We start from the raw sequence: 22,436 nt of genomic DNA, 5'->3' as shown, positions 1-22,436 counted from the left end.
GACTCGAACCTGCAATCTTCTGATTCGAAGTCAGACGCCTTATCCATTAGGCCACGAGGCCGGTCGGTAAGAATTAAACCCACATCACTCACATCTTTGATCTGTTCTGCTGACGAAACACTCCAAAAGATATCTTTCCAAGAAGTTTAAGTAGACACAAAAAAAAAAAACTCCAGACAATATGAACTGTGGAAAATTATAAGTGATCTAGGACCTTTTTACATCGGACGCCATTGAAAACACGGTAAGTTTATAGTCTCGCTTTCATACCTGTCATGGCGCTGCTCTGAATAAGGTCTATTATTAGGATGTTGTTTATTCTCGTTCAGTGATTACTTACCAGTGATGCGCGGGTTGATCCAAAACGGTTACCCGCGGTTACGAGTCATCCAAAAATATTTTTAATGTTATACGGGTCGCGGTCGGTCGGGTCGTTTGAAATAAAGATGACAATTAAACCTTTGTAATTTATATATAGTACCAGACACAATTTTCTATGAAATACATAGGCCTACACTTTATTGGCTGAATAACTGGCGCGAAGATGACGCACGAGCTCAGTCTGCAGGTAGAGATGGAGGCGGCAAGAGAAAAGGTGAAGACTGGGGAGAGACGCACACTTCGATTAGAACAACTACTAGTAAAAACAGACTAAAATGTTACAGACTCTTAACATGGCTGATGGTAAACACATTTTTTTTTCGTTGTTATTATTAAATTGTGTTACCTGCTTTTTTAAATTATGATTTAAATTACGAGACTGAAATGCTTTGGGTTATGTAAGTAACAGTGATGCGCGGGTCAATGTATAAACAACCCGCACCCGACCGACGTTTTCAACTAATCCGCCCGCAACTCGGACCGCAAAAAAAGAGAAGAAAATATTTTACCCGACCACTGATCTATATAGAATGACGTCATTATATAGATCAGTGTACCCGACTCTGACCCGCATTTTTTAAAAGTAGTAAATGCTCATCGTAGCGTCATTGGGCCATAGACGTAGGAACTAGGGTGCGGGGGGATGTGGCCGCTGCTGGGTTTCCTATCATTATCGGATTAATTGCACAGTTTAACCATCATAGAGTGGACGTTTATCATTTGCATGTGTTTTTAAGTCCTGTCAGTTTAACAGGGCGCGCTTGACAGGGCATATAAGAACGAGCAGAGAGAGAGAGAGCCCCGGCTGCGCGCGCGCACTCACTATTAATAATAATAATAATAATAATAATAGCTAAGTATTATTTTTTCCCGACCAAATGTGATCAAAACGGTAATAAAAATGCTGTCATTATAAAAGGTTTCTAATGTCAATGTATTGCTTGTTTTTTCTGTTTACATTTCATGGTGACACTTCTCTTCTCGGGGTAGAGTGGGGGGAAACGCCCACCTTAAGGACTGTGCAAAAAATAATCTGTGAAACAAAAACTTAAATGTGTCTAGAAGTTATCCTCGTTTTCAGAGACAATGACATAAATTATAAAGTCCAAATATTTTTATTCAACCACCTAGTTAGATTACATTTGATGGAAAAACAAAGGTTTTGATGTTTCAGGTCGCTAGATTTGCCGGTTGCCTCCTTTCACCCCCACACAGCACGTCAACTCCCTGCTCTCCCTTGGCCTCTGTCCATCATGGCCTCCTAATAATCCCCATATAAACTGATTGGCTTCCTCACTCTGTCTCTTCTCCACCAATAAGCTGGTGTGTGGAGGACGTTCTGGCACAAAATGGCTGCCGTCGCATCATCCAGGTGGACGCTGCACACCCTACTACTTCTTTTCAGATGGTTCAGAGACCATTGAGCAGTAACTTCCTCATAACAAGTGCAAAATTATAAAATATACAAAACGTTCAAGGAGTGGTCTGGTTATGTGAACGTTAACTTTTTTTCAGGTTGGCAGGTAAGACCCAGTGATTTTATTGGGGTGGCAAAAAAAAAAAAATCCTGCTTAAAATCTAGAGAAAATCTACAAGTGTACCAAACGTACCAAAACGGTCAAGTGAGAACTTAGTTCATGTGTATGTGGCCTTTTTTGCCAGTGCCATAGTTCTTTGAACCAAGAAAAGTCAGCTGTTAAAGCCGTTAAAATGCTTTCGCAACAGGGGTGGCCAAGCTTCAGTCCGAGATGGCACTTGCATAGGCACAACACATAGGCTAGCAACACCCCTGCACAAAACCACATAACCAAGAAATGCAATGCACTGACTCCAGCGTTAGAAGTATCATAGAAATGATGCTAGTCAAGGACAGACTTTCCTTTTATATAATCATCCTAAACTTGAATTAATATTATAGAGAATATGACGGTTACAAGTCGTTTGTCATCATCGGTTTTAATATTCAGCCATACAGACCGATTCAATGTATTTGTGCAGCCGAACACACACGCCTTTAAAATGGGGAACAAATGTTGTGGTGTTTGTAGAATATTTACTCTCAGGACTGGAGACCATGCAGCTACATTGCATTTGTGTGTTGTCAGCTGTTAATTTAGGAGGAGGAGGATGGACTAATCTGAATCTGTCAGCACACCCTTTGGTCCTCTTGAAATGATGAGTGTGTGTTTGGAGCTGAGGGAGTGACGTCCAGGAGCCTATATAAAGACCTACCATAGAGGGCCAGAAATGGACATCATCAGGGACAGACGAGAAAACATTACTTCCAGGAAAAAAAAGATTGTGTAAGTAGAATTTGAACATTTCTATTTCAATGGCTTCATAATTTGTGCTGTACTGACAATGTAGGGGAGAACTCATGTTAATTGGGACACTTTTTGCCATTATGGGATGACTGTGGAAAAGTGTCCCAATCAACATGAATTCACCCCTATTGATATTTAATTAAGCCTGTGAAGTGATTCTACAAGAATTCATCAGGTTTAAAGTGATTCGATTATTATTACACGATCGCTTAGCAGATAGCAATAGTAGCCTACATTTATATAGTTAGAAAGATCATGAAACAAATGTATTTTAAAGTACATTAATTCATTATTCGATATGCATTGTATAATTACCTTGTTAACGAGTATTACTGATTAATATTTTGGTTTAATATTAGTATCCCTAATGTTTTCTCTCTTACAAAGCAGAGTGATCCAATTATGTTTTGATTTTGAAATGCATGCAAAATAATAACAATGTGAATAAATAATTAAAAAATAAATGGCATTTAGTATTCCTTTAGCCACACAAAGCAGGCACTTCTTTTAATCTGGCAGTGCCATTAATAAAAGACCTATTTCTGGACTCTTATCGTGGCATTCCACACTAGTGAGGTGATATTCTGCCTGCTTAAAGAGATGAGATATGACATATTCCTTTGAGATAGATACGATACATCTATTTTTATATCTGACCTGTCACATATCACATAAATGAAGGTTGTCAATTTTTCTCCTTGTTTTCAAAAAATGGTGATACATTTTCACAGTTAGTAAACTGATTGTAACACTCATCCCTTTAAGTTGATGGTTTTTTGGCAGTTTTGGTTGATTGTCTCTCTTCCCATCCCTGTAAATGTCAGAATCTTTGCCAGAGCCGAGGATGCCAAACTGGGGAGGAGGAGCCAAATGTTCGGCCTGTGAGAAGACGGTTTACCATGCTGAGGAGATCCAGTGCAACAGCCGGAGCTTCCACAAAACCTGCTTCATTTGCAGTAAGTCCACAATACAATTCAGGCATTGTTACTCTTACTTACTAAAGTAAAAATTAAAGGTATATTAGATATCAGAATCAAAAAGTTTAAGCTCCGAGGGAGTTAAAGTTGGCATGAACGGAAGTTGTGATACACTTTTTTTCCCTATTGTGACATAAATCGGCTTCTGTAACATGAAAAGATGTAGGGCGGGACTTGATTTTGTCCATCAGGAATTGATTGGATGGTTGTGGTTTGCCATTGGTCGATCTCTTGTGAGTGACAGGTTGCCCCGCCCTCATGCCAGTAAACACGTCATCAGAGAAGACGCTGCAAGAGGGAGGGGAAGTTATTTTGATTAAAGATTATGAGGGTACCTGAAATAATGATATGCACTGATAAATCATTTATATACTAAAATATTCCATAAAAAAAGAATTTTCCTTGTTGGTTTAAGACATTTTGAAATTGCATGCGTCTCTCAGGTGAAAATATAATAATACCAAAAAATAGCAATTTTAGCCAGTTTGATGAATTTTAAAAAGCACAGATATTTCAGAGCAAAATAAGGATAATAGGATAGATGACTGAAAATGCAATTCTTTCACTATAGATCACAAAACATCAAATTAGTGTGTCCAAAGTTATCGCTTGTCTGAGCAAATGTGCATTTTCTTTCCACTGAGTCTGTTATTACACTTGAAAACAGATTTACCTTTTACTAAAATACTTACTTCAATAGCAACAATACATATTTGGATAGAGCAATAAACTTTCACTCTGCATTCTTTTATGAATTTAGCTAGTTATGTCAGAATAAGTTAGTTAATGAATCTTGATGAGGTGAAAACCCCCCCGAAAAAAAACGAAACTAACTCCCATCAATATCAAGAGTGCTCTTTGAAATGTTTCCCAGTGAGCAGACAGCTTTCAGTGGCACAGCATTAATTCTTAAACGCTCGAGTCGTGCCAGGAGGGGTGTTGAGACTGGTAGCACTGGTAGAGCTGACACCCCTGCAGTTCAACCATTCAAGGGCCTGTTTCCATCTGCTGCGGACGACAGCGGCCGCGCTACTCTCATCTCTCTCACAGCCTCTTGTTCATCCAGCCCAAAATTAGACACAATGCCAAGCTCCCATGAGCCTCTTGAGCCGTCCTGGCTGAAAGTGCAGCAGCTGAGGAACACAGACAGGAGATGACAACCCTCTAGAGGAGCTGGGAGATCACGGGACAACTCTAAGCTCTCTCTCTCATATCAGATTCAAGAATCTGACATTTTGTGTTAAATGTAGTATGCTGTCTTTTTTGTTTTGCTGGTCTCAATACAACTATTCTATATATATGAACATAATTCAAATTGGATTTTTTTTTTTTTATTATTCTGCAAGAATGCACTTAACAAAAGTGATGGTAAATATATTAAAAATGTTACAAAAGATTTCGATTTCAAATAAAAGCTGTTCTTTTGAACTTTCTATTCATCAAAAAATCCTGAAAAAATGTATCATTAATATTAATAAGAAATGTTTCTTGAGCAGCATTTTAGAATGATTTCTGAAGGATCATGTGACACTGAAGACTGGAGTAATGATGCTGAAAATTCAATTCGTAACTATTTTTTTTTTTTTTTGGTGAATTGCGTGCTAATTCATGTGAATCCGTAAAATATCATTTCTAAAAAAATAATTGTATGATCTGCTGACGCCCCAGAGACAGTAATGTTTAGGGACGCTCACTTTTTTTCTAAAAACTGTACGTTTTCAAACGATTTACTTTGTATACATTCTTATGAAATTGCCACCTTGTAAAATAGTTTGCTATTAGCATGAGATCAGGTTGGAAAATTCAGCTTGCCATTACAGGAATAAATACAATTTTTAAAATATATTAAAAGCGAAAACAGCCATTTTAAATTGTAAGAATATTTCACAATATTAATGTTTATATTGTATACTTTGGACAAATAAATGCAGCCTTGGTATGCATAAAAGACTTTCAGAAATATTGTAATATTAGTGTATATTTTTAATTCTCATATACTTGTTTATATTTGATATGGTATTTATGCCATATTTTAACACAGACTTGTTTGTGTTTTTTAGTGGTTTGTCGTAAAGGCTTGGACAGCACAACAGTTGCAGCGCACGAGTCTGAGATTTACTGCAAATCCTGCTACGGCAAGAAATACGGTCCCAAAGGTTACGGGTACGGCCAGGGTGCCGGAGCGCTGAGTTCTGACCCGGTGAATAATGAAGAACTTCAGCCTCAAGAGTATGTCCTGAAAATATCTTTCACATGATTCTTGTAGAGACAGCAGCAGTGCAGTTTCCAAGACAATGATGTAATTAGCCTAAAAACTAAATCATTACTGGTGAAGGAGTGACGCAAACCCTTGTCAATTAGCCTACACAACAGTTTTCAACTAAAAACAGAATTATTTGAATGTGTTTTGGCCGTTCATTTACATGACAACTGGGCCTGAAAACAAAACCTTTTGAAAACGGGTTCAAAGTGATTTGATAACAATATTGTCGCCTCTATGTAAACTACAAAAATGCAAATTTGTGAAAAAATCATGTTCAGTCTAGTGTTTCTTTACAAAGTGACGTCGCCAACTACTGGCCTGACATGAATAATGCAGCGTTTTTAATCATATTTGCAGATCCGTGTGAACGGGGGAAAGTTTTGACAACATTGTGGCTTGTACGTGAAAAACGCAAAGGAAAAACGTTTCTGTTTTTAGTGCATCGTGCAAATGTATCCTGAATTATGCTGTGATTTTCATTTACTGCTAATGTTGAAAATTTAAACCGACTTACCGTTTACAACCAGTAGCACCTCAATGCAGTACACGGGGGACGGAGTTGGATCCGGGGGGCGGCGTTGGATCCAGATATAAGGGGTGGAGATTGGTAGGTTTAGGGGTGGGTTTAGGGATTAAGAGGTGGAGATGGGTAGGTTTAAAGATCAGGGGGTGGAGATGGGTAGGTTTAGGTATATGTAAGGAGGGAGGAGTTGGATCTGGATCCGACTCCTCCCCGTGGATTTCATGTTCCGCAGTGAGGACCATCTCTTTACAAGACAACGATGTAGGAAAAGTTTTTAGTTCACACGAATCCGCGAAAACTACTAAAAACGCTGTATTATTAATCCCAGGCCACTAGTTGGCGTGGTAGACACTATGCGTATCACCGTTTTCACAAATTCACGTTTTTGTAGTTTACACGGAGAACAGTATCGTTTTCAAAACCTTGCGCTGAAACCAATTTTCGAAATGTTGCGTTTTCACGCCACCAAAACGCTGTTGTCGTGTAAATGAACGGCCAAAAAACGTTCCGTTTTTAGTTAAAAGTGGTGTCGTGTAAACGGCCCCAAAGAATTTAGACAGTTTTTTTTACACTTGAATTTAGAATATTGTTGTTTTGTGTTTCTTATGTTCTTATGTGTTTAACATATTAAGGTCTAAAGCTCGTCCGACATCTGCGAACTCGAACCCAAGCAAGTTTGCGCAGAAATTTGGGAGTACGGATCGATGTCCCCGCTGCTCCAAAGCAGTCTATGCAGCGGAGAAAGTCATGGGCGCTGGAAAGGTAAAACTGCAGTTACGATGAAAGCCAGAAGCTGGCTCAGAGTTTTTGCTACTATATGCTGTGTTATGATATGAAATGTATTAATATTAAACCATTTAACCGCCGGTATAAGCAGATTTTGAGGAACTGTTCCATTCTCAGCACTCCTGCAATATGCTGCTGTCACAGGTCAGTGCTGTGTGAAGCAGATTTTACCGTAGTACTTTATCAGTCTGTCACTGGTTCTGATCCAACAGCCCTGGCACAAAACCTGCTTCCGCTGTTTATTGTGTGGGAAGAGCCTGGAGTCCACCACGGTGACGGATAAAGACGGAGAGCTCTACTGTAAAGGTACGGTCAATCAAATAATCTAATATCACTTAACCAATCAATAGATGGTCTGTTCGATAGACCTAGTTATTTGTTCAACAGCCATTACAGGCCAATCGATGCAATCAAGAGAACAAATACTGTAGCCGTGATTAAAGCCTGAGTGATGTGTGTTAGTTGCATCATGATGACTGTTTTTGATCATGCTAACACAAATTTGCATTAAATGTTGAGATAAAAGAATGAGAACAACATTTTAAGGTCCCATTAGATAACAATATTGTTGTTGCAGTGTTTATTCTTCCTTGTAAACCTTAGTTAATAAAAATGCATCTGTTTATTGTTAGTTCGGGTCCATTAAATATCATTAACAGATAGAACTTTTAATTTGAATAATGTACAGTACCTGTCAAAAGTTTGGAAAGTTTACCATTTTTTTGAAAGAATGTCTCTTATGTTCACCAAGACTGTATTTATTAAATCAAAAATACAGTAAAAACAGTAATGTTGTGAGATATTGTTCCAATTTAAAATAAGCATTTTGTATTTTAATACATTTAAAAATGTAATTTATTGCTGTGATGCAAAGCTGAATTTTCAGCATCATTACTCCAGTCTTCAGTGTCACATTATCCTTTAGATTTTCTATATATGAAAATCAATCATTCTAATATGATGATTTGATGCTCAAGAAACATTTCTGATTATTGAAAACAGAAACTTAACATTTTTGTGGAAACAATGATACCATTCAAATATTTGTGGTAAGATTGAAAAAAAAAAGAGAGAGGGAAATTAATACTTTTATTCATCAAGGATACATTAAATTGTTAAAACGTGATGACATTTATGTTACACATTCTATTTTTATTTCTATTTCAAATAACTGCTTTAATAAATTTAATGACTGTTCATTAAACTTTCTATTCATCAAAGATTCCTAAAAAAGTATCATAATTTCCACAAAAATATCAAGCAGCACAACTGACATTCACATTAATAATAAATGTTTCTTGAGCAGCAGATCAGCATATTAGAATGATTTCTGAAGGATCATGTAACACTGAAGACTGGAGTAATGATGCTGAAAATTCAGCTTTGATACCACAGGTATCATAAATTACTTTATTGTAAAGTGTTTCTAAAAAATATTGGTAATTACGGAATATTGCTGAATACCAGTTGAACCTTAGCCAAGATTTATTTTATTACTCTTAAAGTTTTTGTCATCTGATTTCTCCATTTCATTTTTTTTTTTTTTTCAGTTTGCTATGCCAAAAACTTTGGTCCAAAGGGGCGTGGCCTTGGGAACATGGGCGTGGTCGAGGACGCTGATTGACAAGTTTAAACCAACCCACTGAACCCAGTCCAGCCTCCTTTTCACTGCACACAACATTTGAATACAACTGTGGGAAATCGCCTACTAGTGGCAGTCGTAATAGTAAAGGAAGGAGAGCAACAACAAGGGCATTCACCATGGTGGAATGAATAAATTAGTACAAAAACACACATTATATTATATATATCTCCTGTGATTACACCATATGCTGCGTGTTGCATAGGCTATCATCCAGTCTCTTACGTTCACATTTATTAATGCATCCAAAGCTCAATTCGGATCCAAAAATTACGCATCTGCATGACGCATTGCCCCTGCGCGATTTTCCATGGGAAATTAATGACTTCCGTCGAATTAACGAAGAATGTCGTGTGCAATGAAAAGGTGGCTTTATACTTAAAGCTGAAGTGTGTGATTTCTGCCATTACCAAACAGAACTGCACAAATACATGGGGACGCTTAAGCAGTGTAATACTGTGATGGTGCCAAATGTTTACACTTTTGGGAAACGTATCTTACCAATAGCTTAGGTTGGGAAAGGGTAAATATTTTAACAAACATTTTTTTACACACTTCAGCTTTAAACATCTCATGTTGATGCTATGCACACAGACTGCGGCATAAATCAAATGTATTACAATTATTTTACTCCTGTCTATTGTAACTGTTTTTATGCTATGACATGGTGGGATACAAAGAATAAATAAAGTCATCCAACATTGATTAAACGACGATCTGTAACCAAGAAAAAGCAGTTTAAATATAGTAATCTTATAAATTAACTAACGCACATTCACACAATAAAATACAGTATCTCCAAAACTCTTCGTTATTAGATAATAGTGGCTATAATGCAAGGTACTACTCAATATTGACTTGTTATTTTCACCCAGCAACCAATAATAAACATCAAAATATATCGTGACCTGGAGAAACACTCTTGAGCCGCAAATTATGAAAGTGATTTATTCCAAAGCACAGAGCAGGGTTCAGCACATTTCCCTTATAATGACATACTGTGTGATAAAGTATAATGAATATTATTGATAACGGCAGCAAACAGCATGAGAATGCCATCAGACATGAGCCTGTACTACATAGTGGTTATTAAAGCTAAAAAATAAGATCAACTGCCACAGAAAATATGACTGATTACTCAGAATAATAAAGAATTCTAATAACTAATGAAATATATTAAATTATGTGATTAATCTTGTATGTATAATGCTATAAATGCTGTGGTAGCTCAGGGGAGTGGTGGCGCATCTGATCATATCATTTAAAGTCATTTCAAATGCATTTTGACGCATCAAGGGATGTACGTTTCTCAAAATTACAAGAAATCAGATTTTCAGCCGATAATCAATTATCAGCAACTGAATTTGTAATTTGGCGCATTTTTAGTAATTATTCGTTTTGTAGAAATAAAATTGCTCTGATTTACAAATCTGTTCATAAAGAGGATAGTGGTCACTTCATGTAAAAGGACTCGGAGTAAAACCCAAAACAATGTGATCTTACCGTACCTTACAAAATATTTCAGTTCAAAATATATCAGTATGCTTATAAACATTATAATGTATAACTTAAGCTGTAAGGCAAAATCTTTCCATCATTACCATGAATGCACATCACATATATATTTCGCTCAAATATAAAAGGTGAATGTTCTTGCAAATAGAACAAAAGATTATCCAAATTAGCATTCAGTCTATACTTCCTTTTCATCATTAAAAAGGCATTAAAAATCAAACCAATGGCTCTCCCTGAGTGGGTGACTGGCCTCTGGTGGTCAAACCGCATCGGGACCGCTGAACATGGGATGGTCTCTGCTGAGGCCCATGGGATACTGTTGAGTCCAGTCCAGCACCATTGGCTTACAGAGACCGCAGCACCGCCACTGGAAGAAGTTCACCAGGTTCTTCACCACACCAAGACTATGAGAGAAGAAACCACATTAAATATAAAACTCACACATTTGTGAGCGTTATCACTGGAAGTTTGTTTCCGTCACAGAATAAAGCAATAAAAAAAGGTAATTGTGAGTTTATATCTCATAATTCTGAGAAAAACAGAATATATAACCTCACAATTGCGAGTTATAAAGGGAGAATTGCAAGATACAAAATTGAAAAAGTCAGAATTGTGAGATATAAACTGGCAATTGCAAGTAATAAAGTCAGAATTGTGAGATAAAAAGTTGCTATTACTTTTTTTAATTGTGATTTTATATCCCACAATTCTAACTTTTTTTTTCATCGCAATTCAGAGTGTCACACTTGTGAGGGAAGTCATAATTGCTATACAAAAAAAGTCAGAATTGCAGGAAAAAGTCAGAATTAGTGAAACTCAGAATTGTGAAATACAAACTCACAATTGTGAGTTATAAAGTCAGAATTGCAAGATATAAACTCATAATTGCAAGAAAACAAATATTTGCACATTTTTTCATACTTGATTACTTGCAATTTCAAGTTTATATCTCACAATTCTGAGAACAAAAACAGAATTGCGATTTGTAACATCAAAATTACGAGAAATAAAGCCATAATTGCAAGATATAAACTCGTAATTGCAAGAAAACAAGTATTTGCAAATTTTTATCTCACATTTCGGGTTTTTATAACTCGCAATTTTTGAGTTTAAATCTCACAATTCTAAGGGAAAAAGTCAGAATTGCGAGTTATGAATTCAAAATAAAGTCAGAATTGTGAAATATAAACTCGCATTTGTGAGACGAAGTAAGAATTGCGAGATAGAAACTTGTAATGCAAGACAGCAAGTCAAGTAATTGCGACTTTTTATCTCACAATTCAGACTTGATAACTCGCAATTCCGAGGAAAAAAAAAAGAGTCAGAATTGCTAGTTATAACCTCGAAATAGTCAGTATTGCGAGATATAAACTGGCAATTGCAAGTTATAAAGTCCAAATTGTGAGGTATAAACTCACAATCGCAAGGAAAAGACAAACTTTGGAGATAAAAAGTCAACTACCTTCGTTATTACAAAATTTAAATTAAGTTGTTTTCTTGCAATTCCAAGTTTCTATTTAACAATTGTGAGGGAAAAGTCCGAAATTGCAGGAAAAATCTCGCAATTCAAATTTATTTTCTCAGAATTGTGAAAAACTCGCAATTGCGAGTTATAAAGTTCAAATTGCGAAATGTAAACTTGCAATTCAGAGGGAAAAAAAGTCAGAGTGGTGAGGAAAAAAAGTCACTAATACCTTATTCCAAGGCAGAAACAAGCTTCTATTTATGAGCCATAAACTAGTTAAACTATGCTTACTTGAATGGGTTTTGTCTGAGAGAAGAGGCTTGAGGGAGTTTTCTCTGCCTGTGTGTCAGGTTAGCTCTCTCGACCGTCGTCAGTCCGAGGAACGCAACCTGTGAGGAAACAAAGCAAAGTATAAAGAGTGTGTCCATGCATCACAGGACAAAGTTAACACATTACGCTATTGACCAGTATTAACTCCCAACAGGAAGTCATGGCATGAGAACAGGTTCCTAATGCCTCTGCAGGGGGAACCTCTTTACACCAGGCTAATCATGTGAGAACAACTTGAGAAATTCAGTCTTCTGCTGAAACACTACAGACATATGAGGAAATCATTAGTTACACCTTTTAAAAGACTTACACACCTTTATTTGTTCATTTTAATTCAATTATACTATTCAAAAAAATAATAATAATTAAATATATATATATTATTATTATTATTTTTTTTATTAATCAGTCTTATTTTAGTATCACTTATATACTATTATAATATTTATTAATATTTTGAATTTAATTTTAGCAATTTTGTTATGTGCATTTGTTTTTTTTCTAGCTTTATTTTTATTTCAGTTTTAGTAATTTTGTACTTCATCTTAAACTTATTTATTTTATTTAGTTAGTATTTAATTTTATTTCGGCTTTATTTCAATTATCGAAAATTATTTTTAATAGTTTCAGTTAACAATAACAACAGAGGTATTAGTAATGGAAATATATCTTCATTAATAAGACCGCTAAGCAATGTTTACTCTCTACAAAAATGTAACAGCAGCTTTGAACAAAGAGCCACAAAATACCAAAGCTATGTTTCCATCTAAAGTAGTGAATTTAACTTATGGGCAAAACTGCAATATTGCACAAATCATTTTGTTTCCATCCCATGTGATCAAGAGAACAAAATCGTCAACTGGAACAAAATATCTAATAAAAATGGAAGTTGCAGCAATCGGGGAAGAAACTGTGGCTCTTTTTTCCAACATCATAAATGACTTGCGTCTCAGAGAGCGCAGACTAAACACAATAAACGCTGTCATATTATGTAGCGTTCAGAGGAACTCATTAATGTCAGACACTTCTGAGAGGGAATTAAACCAAATCATTCTGATGACAGACTTTGGCTCAGGCATTTCAAAATGATCAGACCAACGCCTGAGATGCTGTGCGATGCGATTGGTCCACTGGTTATTCCAGTTATTCAATCACATCCTCTTTTGAAGTAAAGTCACGTGAGATTTTTGGTACTCCTTGAGGGATTTATACGGTAAATGTGTTTCCATCGTAGTTTAAAAAAATGTATCCGCATAAACATGCGATATCCCAAAATGCCCATAAAAATAGCTAATAAATATTGGTCTGAGGTCAATATTAGATATAATATAAGTGCATAATTTAAATATGAAACTAGTAATTTATTCTAGGTTGTAAAAGTATTAACAGTTTCTATTATATTTTATTCTATGAAGAATAAAATATAATTCTATTCTATTTTATTTCACATGACGTAAAATACAGGTGAAACCCCAAAAATTGGAATATCGTGCAAATGTTTGTGTATTTCAGTAATTCAAATTAAAAGGTGAAACTAATATATTTAGTATAACTGCATACATATGCATGATTAAACTTTTCAGAGGGCCGACATTTCTGTATTTAAAATCTGTTTTTTTATTGATTTCATGTAATATTCAGAGATTTTGAATTTGGGGTTTTCAGAAGCTGTAAGCCATAATAACTTTTGCACGATATTCTAATTTTTCGAGTTTCACCTGTACTAGCCAAAAATATATGCCATTGTATCAGCCATCAGCTATAGCACAAAAATAATGACAGCTGTTCTCTCTGGTCCTTATATCCTAACTCCTATCCGGCCAGTAGTGCTGATATGTATCTTCATCACTGACCTGGTAGAGCTGTAACAGCAGCAGGATGGAGGCCCAGCATGTGTGGAAGAAAGCGAAGCAGAAGATGTAAAGCACCCAGGGAGAGCAGCCCATCAGAGCGGTCACCGCCCCCCACACACCCTCCTCCGTGTAGTGCAGCGGGCAGTGATTCGACCAGTCTACACACAGAGAAACACACATTACTATCATCATCCTCTAGAGCATAATGTGACGGTGGATATTGGTGAAATACAGATGAAAACTAAACGCTATGAATGGCTCATTACACTAACACTGGTGCGCAAATCACCCTGTATGGAAACTTATGATGAATGTAATGCAATGTAGATGAATTTAAAGATACATGAAATGTGTTTTTACAGTATATTTGTAGTTTATTTTATTTTAAAGCAGTAAATAATATTTAAAACTACATAAACTTTAAAACTTTGTTGCAACTTGGCTTTAATAAATAACGCAATTACTAAGATCAGTAAGATTTTTTTTAAAATAAATGAATTCTTATATTCAAAAAGGACACTTTCAATTGATCTAAAGTGACTGCAAATATATTTATATTTTCATGAAAATTTTCTATTTCAAATAAAAGCTGTTCTTTTGAACTTTCTATCATCAAAGAATCCTGAAAAACAAAATGTTTCACTGTTGCCACAAAAAATATTAAGCAGCACAACGGTTTTCAATATTGATAACAATAATAAGAAATGTTTCTTGAGCAGCAAAACATCATATTAGAATGATTTCTGAAGGATCATGTGACACTGAAGACTGGATTAATAATGCTGAAAATTCACCTTTGATCACAGTAATAAATTACATTTTAAAATGCTTAAAACAAGTTATTTTAAATTGTAATAACATTTCACAGCATTACTGTTTTACTGAATCAAATAAATGTAGTTAGTAAGAAGAAAAGACTACTTTCAAAACCAACAATCTTTCAAAACTCATACAGACCACAAACTTCAGAACGGTAGTTTACTGTACATCTGAGTTGAAGTGGTGACTTACACTTCATACTGCCGTAGAACGTCCAAATGCAGAGGAAGTTCAGAGCCACCAGGAAAAGCACAAAGAACGGGTGATTTCTGGCGCCTGTGGAACAAGTTAGCATGAATAATACATAATTAGAGAAAAAAAATGAAAGAGAAAGACATACGTGTCATTAAACATCTTAGTTTGTGCATGTTACCTATGCAGCCATTGATCCAGATGGAGTGGTGGTCCTGTTTAGCAACACAGGCATTACAGTAAAAGCAGTGATTGGCTCTCATTGGCTTCCTCATCTGTAAAAACAAGGTTTTTAAATAACCTGGCATCAGACTTTGTAGAATGTTAACAACATGTGTTCCAGTCAGGAGAATATTACACAATATTACAGCAAAAATGTGTACGTTTTTAAACCATGCCCTGACGGTTAGTGCACATGCTTGGACTCAATCAGTCTTAACACTTTTAGTAGGTAACACAAGTGTGAATTGATCTGGTTTCATTTCCCAATCTGTTTTTCTTCTCATCATTACCTGTCCTTTATATATTATAAATTAACAGACATAATAACTTACCATACATGAAGTACAAAATATCCTGGGATCCAGACAGCCCGCTTCTGCCAGAACCACAATATTCTACAGAGAGACAAGACGCATGAGACTAGAAAGAGCTTCACAGAGCCTAAATGAATCATTAGGCCAACATGTATATTATTCTTGTTAATGAAATCAAATGAGGAGGCAATGTCCTCATAGTTTCAAATGTAAATTTATGTCCCAGTTACACTTAATGTGTAAACAAGAAGATCATATCCAACGCCCCTGATGCATATAACACTTGAACATACTGTATGTCTGTGTAATAAGAACTACCTAAAATGACAGAAACCATCTTTGGAAAAAAACAATTTGATGTGTTTTTTTGTTTGTTTAGTTTTTTGGCTCACGTCCCATCAGAGTGTGGCAACACACCAGCCAATCGCAGCCCGTCCTTACCTTCTTCTTCTCCTCCTCGGTTGCCTTGACGATCCCAGGGTCTGTCCTGCAGGAGCGGAGGTAGTAGTACAGTAAGGCTGTGATGTTGACTGTGAAGAGTATCTGGACTGTAGCGCTGGGGTCATGTGATGCACGTTAAGGCCTTTACGAGATATCACTTGTATTTCCCTCAAACAATGATTTTGTCATTCTCACATTTAGATTTATTCGTAAAGCATTTAGTTCTATCAATGAGAGAATAGCAGAAATCCAATTCTTCTGTGAAATTCAAAACAAAATTTATATGAAAGTCTAAATATAATTTTATTTGTTTGTATGTTAATATAATGTTTATTTTATTTATTCATCTTAATTAGTCTTATTTTTTCATTATTATTTGTATTTGTATTATTATTAATTAAATTATTTATATTATATATATTTTTACCACCCATTTCTATATAACATTTGGTAACACTTTATTTTTGGGTTCAATTCTCACTATTAACTAGTTCCTTATTAGTATGTACATTACTAGGATATTGGCTGTTTATTAGTACTTATAAAGCACATATTAATGCCTTATTCTGCATGATCATATTCTACATCCCTTAATCCTACCCAATACCTAAACTTAAACGCTACAAAAACTACTTTACTAACTATTAATATGCAGTAAATTAGGAGTTTATTGAGGCAAAAGTTGTAGTTAATAGTTAATATGTGTTCCCCATACTAAAGTGTTACCTAACATTTCTATGGACCTCCTAACACTTCCTTGCAGCCCCTAGTTTGAAAACAGAAAATCACATTTACAAGTGTGTGTGTGTGCGTGTTGTATGTGTATTATACAAGGATATCAGGTAGAAACCACAAGCCCCATGTGACCACCATCCAGAAGATAGAAGCCATGAGACTGGCCGAGGGAATCAAAGACCGCACCGCCACAGTCGCCAGCTGCCTACAGACACAAACAGGACAGCATTGTTAGAACAATTTCAAGAGTGGAAACAACAGCTCAACTTCTTTTTTCCTGAACTTTCCTGATCTTTTTGTTCTGACCTCTAACGGTCTCTGTAACATTTAAAGGGATAGTACACCCAAAACTGAAAATTCTGTCATCATTTACTCACCCTAAAGTTGTTCCAAACCTGTATGAATTTCTTTCTTCTGCTGAACACAAAAGAAGATATTTTGAAGAATGTCGGTAACCAAACATTTGACAGCAGCCATTGACTTCCATGGTATTTTTTTTTCCATACTATGGAAGTCAATAGCATTAACTGTTTGGTTACCAACTTTCTTTAAAATATCTTCCTTTGTGTTTAGCAGAAGAAAAAAACTCATACGTGTTAATGACGACAGAATTTAAATGTTTGGTAGCCTGGCTAACGTCAGACCTCGTTTCATTGAGACGTGGTCTGGGAAGCACATGTTCATTTTCTCGTATTTGAGGCGTGGTTTACGAATCCGCAGAGCCGTTTATTGGGCGCTACGAATGTCTATCAAATGCGCCTGTACGTAGCTCATAGCCAATCGTTTCAATTATACCAGATTACGTATGTAGAGCGGCAGAAATTCGACGAGGAAGAAGACGAAATAAACTTGCGTTCTAAACTACTTAGAACACTATCTAAGGCTGCATCGAAAAGTAACTTCGCATCTGATGCCATGTTGGATCCATAGATATAAACAAACTGCTTCGGTGTGTCGCATAGACGTCGTCATCGTCTTGCTGCTCCCTCCCTGTTCTGTGATTGGTTCCCTTTTTGAGGGGAAAATCTGGTCCATGGTGTCCAGGCTGCCTAGCAGCGTGAATAAAATCGTGCTGCTGCAAGGCAGCATGGGGAAACCCAGGCTAAATGTTTGGGTGAACTATCCCTGCAAGTAGCACTCTCAGGCTAAACAGAGAAGCTCTACTGAGCTTACAGCGCCCTCGTGAGGAACTAAATATTATTGCACACTCGTACTTGACTAGTTCACATATTTGCATTTGCTTAAATGGGGGGGTGGCTCCTTTCTCTCTTTACATACATTCCTTTCTCTCTTTACAGACGTACATCAGAGTAAAATGGCCCCTCAAACGAGAAAACATGTAGGGCGGGACATGATTTTGTCCATCAGGAATTGATTGGATGGTTGTGGTTTGCTATTGGTCGATGTCATGTGAGTGACAGGTTGTCCCGCCCCCGCGCCAGTAAACACGTCATCAGAGAAGAGATGTTGTTGATCTTTAATGACCTTTATCTGGATCATTTATAAAAATGCTGCACTATTTCATAAAAAAAAAACAAAGAATTGCTTTAATGGTTACTTTAACCATCTGTTTCAATCTGTTCTTTCATCTGAATCCTTAAAAAAATAATTTGCTTAAGTATCTGATGTATGTGCAATGGCATCGCAAATTATATAAACAGATTCAATAAGACATCATATTTAATAATCAATACAATTTAAATACATTTCAATAAAATCAAAATGTAATACTAAACTAGTTGCTATGGTATTCTCTATTCTGGGTTGCTGCTTATTAAATTATTCTTTAATTTGTCTGTTGTTGTTTTGTTTTGACCTGCTTTGCCATCGAGACAGATAAATTGAGGCAATAATTACAAAATTAACCAACAAAGACCATTCACATCTTTTCTTTTCTGCCAAAAACATCCAATTGATTTTAAACTATCAAAATGGTGTGCATAGTTTTAGTGAACAAAATGTTAGTGAATATGTTATAGGAGCAATTTGTGTTTAGTCATTTAAGACATACAATCAGTCACATCATATCCAACGCAAATGCATCTGCTGTGAAAATGGTAAATATTGTAGCAACAGGGCATTTTAAATCTATATGAAAAATGAATGAATAAAGGCAGTGTGTTTGTTGCACCTTGACGTGAGGTTGATCACAGCCATGATGCAGGCCAGCAGAACACCCTTCAATAACCAGGACTCGCTCTTCATGTCTAATATGGCACCGATGGCTCCGACCGCAACAACACTGAACACAGACTGTAGACACACCTGAAACAGACAAGCACACACACTCACACTCTGAATAATGAACTCTTTTCAACAGCAATGAAAAATCAGGGTTACAGCAGAGGAATGTGGGTCAGAGAATAAGTGGAATGTTATTTTCTTGTTTAATAAAAAAAACTAAAAATGGAGAATTCTCCAGGGCCAAACACACATTATGAGAGAAATTGGCTGCTTTTGTTTCTGAAAGCTTAATTCAAGGTTAAATACAGCCCTGGGATTTCAAATAATCGCCTCGCGTCTTCCTTAATAAGGTTAGTGAGAGTGGTGTGTGTGGGAATGTGTGTGTATGTGTGTTTGCCTGAAACGGTTGTAACAAATAAAACTGGGATCCACATGCAATGAAACACTTTTTTTTTTTACTATTAAACTTTATGCTTTACATTTTCTTAAGAAAATGTTATTTACTATTATGAATGTGAATTATTATTATGATTATTTATATGTATACATTTATTCATATTTTTAACATTCATTAATGCTTTTTGAAACAATATCTAAAACATTACACTTAAATTAATAAAAACATTCATGTTTTTGTTAATAATAATAATAATAATAATAATAATGTATAGACACATTTTATAGATACAATTTTTACAAAACAATTCAGTAATAATAATAGTAATTTTTAATTAGAGGTCATATCCACAATAACATAGCATCCACATCATATTCAATAATAATAATAATAAAAATAACAACAATGTTTATAAATTAAATATTCTAATCTATGAAATTTACTGTAATTACATTACTAATTTTAATATGAATTAAAAAATTAAAATAATAATTGATATTATTAAATTAATATAATATAATTAAAATCATATCCATTTATTATAACATTCACATCATATCCAATAATAATGAGTATATTAAAATAGACAATTTAACCATTTATTTTTATTAATTTTTATTTTATTTTATCTAATAAATTCTGAGTTCTATCTATAGCACAAATGCTTAATTAATACTACGTTAAAATTAGAGGTTTGTTCAAATCCAAAATACCTACATTTTTAGAGCATCAAATCTACATCACGAAGTGAAACCTTATTTCTAAATATTTTAAACATAAATGGGTTTAAACTTGGCACGTGTGTGTGTGAGCATGAGGTTACCTTGTATCTATTGAGCAGTTTAAAACATGTGGAGTTGGCTTTGATTCGTTCCGTCTTCGTCGCACTGAGTGTGTGAATGAGCAGAGGGCTGTGCACCTGGTGCGCCAGGTCAATGGGAGTGTGACCCTGAAAATAACACAACCACATCAGCAACACAAGCTAATGCTCAACTTACAAACTGAACGGCCAGGTGAGTGAAGAGCACTGCTTCAGAACCAGTTTACAGCTATTGTTCTGCTGGTTTAAACAGAATCATAACAGCTTTGGATTTAGTGATGGACATGTAATAACTAACAATAACACATTTAAGATGTATGTGGAACGAATGCAAGTACTTTCACATAGGAATAACTGTTAAAGGTCCCATTGCATGGATTATTTTAGAAAGTTTCCTGGGGTGCCCTTATAATGTTAGTATGTTTTTTTAGATCAAAAGTTGTTATAATTTCCTAGCCTGATTTTAGCCTCTGATTTGAACGCTCTGTTTGAAGGGGCGTGTCTGCTGTGAGACTTCAGTGTAAACGCCCACTGCTGTGATTGGCTGTGAGACTTCAGTGTAAACGCCCACTGCTGTGATTGGCTGTAAGACTTCAGTGTAAACGCCCTCTGCTGTGATTAGCTGACATGCTTGCATATGAAATATGTAGCATTACATGTGGAACTCTCTCGAAAACTTTTACTATTACAGCTATTATACGTTTTTACTATTACAGCTATCGGGATTAACGAATTGTGAGAAGTTTAAGTATTTAGATCTATTCCCATCACATAAAAGGTTGCAGTGATGAGCATTGAGTAGATGGCAGCCCGTTGATCGCGTGAATGAAGATCTTATCATTGCAACGCAGTTTCTGCACTCTCACTAATGATTTCACAATGCAAAAATTAGGTAAGTACAGTAAGAGCTTCGTTGTGCAGTGTAACAGCGTCATTGATTTCATAACGAGTTTTGGCAAGTGTCCAGATAAACTCGCGCTGTGTGATTGACAGCTTGGGGGATTGGAAAGAGATTGTTCTTTGATCGCTTTCTGTATATATATATATATATTAATCACAGTTTAAGTAAGATTATTTTCATCCTACTAAGAGAAACGACGTGAATTTGATCGTTTAGTCACTGGCTTGATTTACTGATGCATAAACAGTATTGAACGACTTTGAGAGAAAGATTATCTGTCTGAACTTGAACAATTACACATCAGAAATTCACATAACCCACTGGTTCTTCAGAGGCTCGGATGAAGGAACTAAAAAAATACTTTTGTGTTCATTTGTACATCCAAAAACTGCCATGCTTCGCTTCGTTTGCAAGCCATGATGTCTCTCATGGAAAAAACAATATTGTGCTCGCACAGCTCATTTTCTCATTGGCGGGACACATTATTTTTGCGGGCAAAGAAGAGAAAGGGGAGGTAACCTTTCCCCTTATGACGACATAAGGGGAAGATTTCTAGATTCGCCCGTCTGAGCTTTCATTTTCTCAAAAATACCCAGGGCTTGGTTTACACCCATCAAAACGTCTAGCCACTGGGGGACCATAGGCAGGCTAGGGAAACTCATATTAAGGTTAAAAAACCTCAAAGTGAAATTTTCATGCAATGGGACCTTTAAACAGAGAGTTACTGACAGACTGGGAAGAAAGGTGCTGCAATGTAAAATATGTGAAAAATTATAAAAGGCCATAATAGGTCCTCTTCAAGGCCAGCCTGATAACTGCTGTTATCTTATTCGCACAGATAACGTGACATACTTAAAACATAAAATCAAAGTTGACCCGATTTAATTTCTTAATAAATAATAAATAAACCAAAAAATTTAATAACATTCTCCCTCCATGAAATGTAAGCAAGCTGAAGGGTGTGTGTGGACACTTACATTGGTATTCTCCAGGTCCACGCTGGCTCCAGCCTCCAGCAGGATGTGGGCCGCATCCACATTGCCGGCCAGTACAGCACAGTGTAGAGGAGAGTTTCTGTTCACTTTATCCACCGCGTTCACTGAAGCGTTGCACTTTATCAGGAAGTTTGTGGGTTCAGGTCTGTGTTTTAGCAAACCACAGCAACAAGGTGTGAGAAGAGAGAAACACCAGCACAGGAAAGTGTTTAACTACAGCCTACATCAAAACACACCTTGTCAGCCAGGCCACATCTGATATACTTTATGATAGATGTTCTAGAGTGAAGGTTCTTAAAATTAACACTAGCTAAATGCCAAATGTCAGTAAAAGATAAAAAGATGACCATAAAACAT

General features: G+C 35.9%; 2 protein-coding genes across 3 annotated transcripts in view; one reads left to right on the top strand and one right to left on the bottom strand.

Annotated features, from left to right (window-relative positions):
* The first annotated feature begins 2,617 nt into the window (after window positions 1–2,617).
* Window positions 2,618–10,621, top strand: csrp3 (cysteine and glycine-rich protein 3 (cardiac LIM protein)). 2 transcript variants are annotated; one of them, XR_014028916.1, is made up of 7 exons: window positions 2,629–2,684; window positions 3,530–3,661; window positions 5,743–5,911; window positions 7,101–7,230; window positions 7,467–7,560; window positions 8,805–9,265; window positions 9,457–10,061. XR_014028916.1 is itself a non-coding variant. In XM_081348566.1 (6 exons), the coding sequence occupies exons 2-6, from the start codon at window positions 3,550–3,552 to the stop codon at window positions 8,876–8,878; spliced, it is 579 nt and encodes a 192-aa protein (XP_081204692.1). In that variant the 5' UTR covers window positions 2,618–2,684; window positions 3,530–3,549; the 3' UTR covers window positions 8,879–10,621. The 2 variants fall into 2 exon arrangements, 1 of the variants encoding a protein (XP_081204692.1); XM_081348566.1 differs by having other exon boundaries at window positions 2,618–2,684; window positions 8,805–10,621.
* Window positions 9,833–22,436, bottom strand: part of zdhhc13 (zDHHC palmitoyltransferase 13) — a 26,776-nt gene continuing 14,172 nt past the window's right edge. The window contains exons 7-17 of the mRNA XM_081348542.1: window positions 22,062–22,224; window positions 20,187–20,312; window positions 18,914–19,047; window positions 16,887–16,987; window positions 16,048–16,172; window positions 15,625–15,687; window positions 15,252–15,345; window positions 15,071–15,154; window positions 14,060–14,217; window positions 12,168–12,265; window positions 9,833–10,815 (exon numbers count right to left, since the gene is read on the bottom strand). Coding sequence (XP_081204668.1) covers window positions 10,671–10,815; window positions 12,168–12,265; window positions 14,060–14,217; window positions 15,071–15,154; window positions 15,252–15,345; window positions 15,625–15,687; window positions 16,048–16,172; window positions 16,887–16,987; window positions 18,914–19,047; window positions 20,187–20,312; window positions 22,062–22,224 — 1,291 coding nt within the window. The 3' untranslated portion in view covers window positions 9,833–10,670. The remainder of the gene's footprint in view (window positions 10,816–12,167; window positions 12,266–14,059; window positions 14,218–15,070; window positions 15,155–15,251; window positions 15,346–15,624; window positions 15,688–16,047; window positions 16,173–16,886; window positions 16,988–18,913; window positions 19,048–20,186; window positions 20,313–22,061; window positions 22,225–22,436) is intronic.

This window comes from Scardinius erythrophthalmus, assembly GCF_964197995.2.
Source record: "Scardinius erythrophthalmus genome assembly, chromosome: 2".
In the NCBI taxonomy this organism is placed as follows: Eukaryota; Metazoa; Chordata; class Actinopteri; order Cypriniformes; family Leuciscidae; genus Scardinius; species Scardinius erythrophthalmus.
The sequence above is the reverse complement of the archived record's forward strand: the minus strand, read 5'-3'. Positions and strand labels throughout refer to the sequence as shown.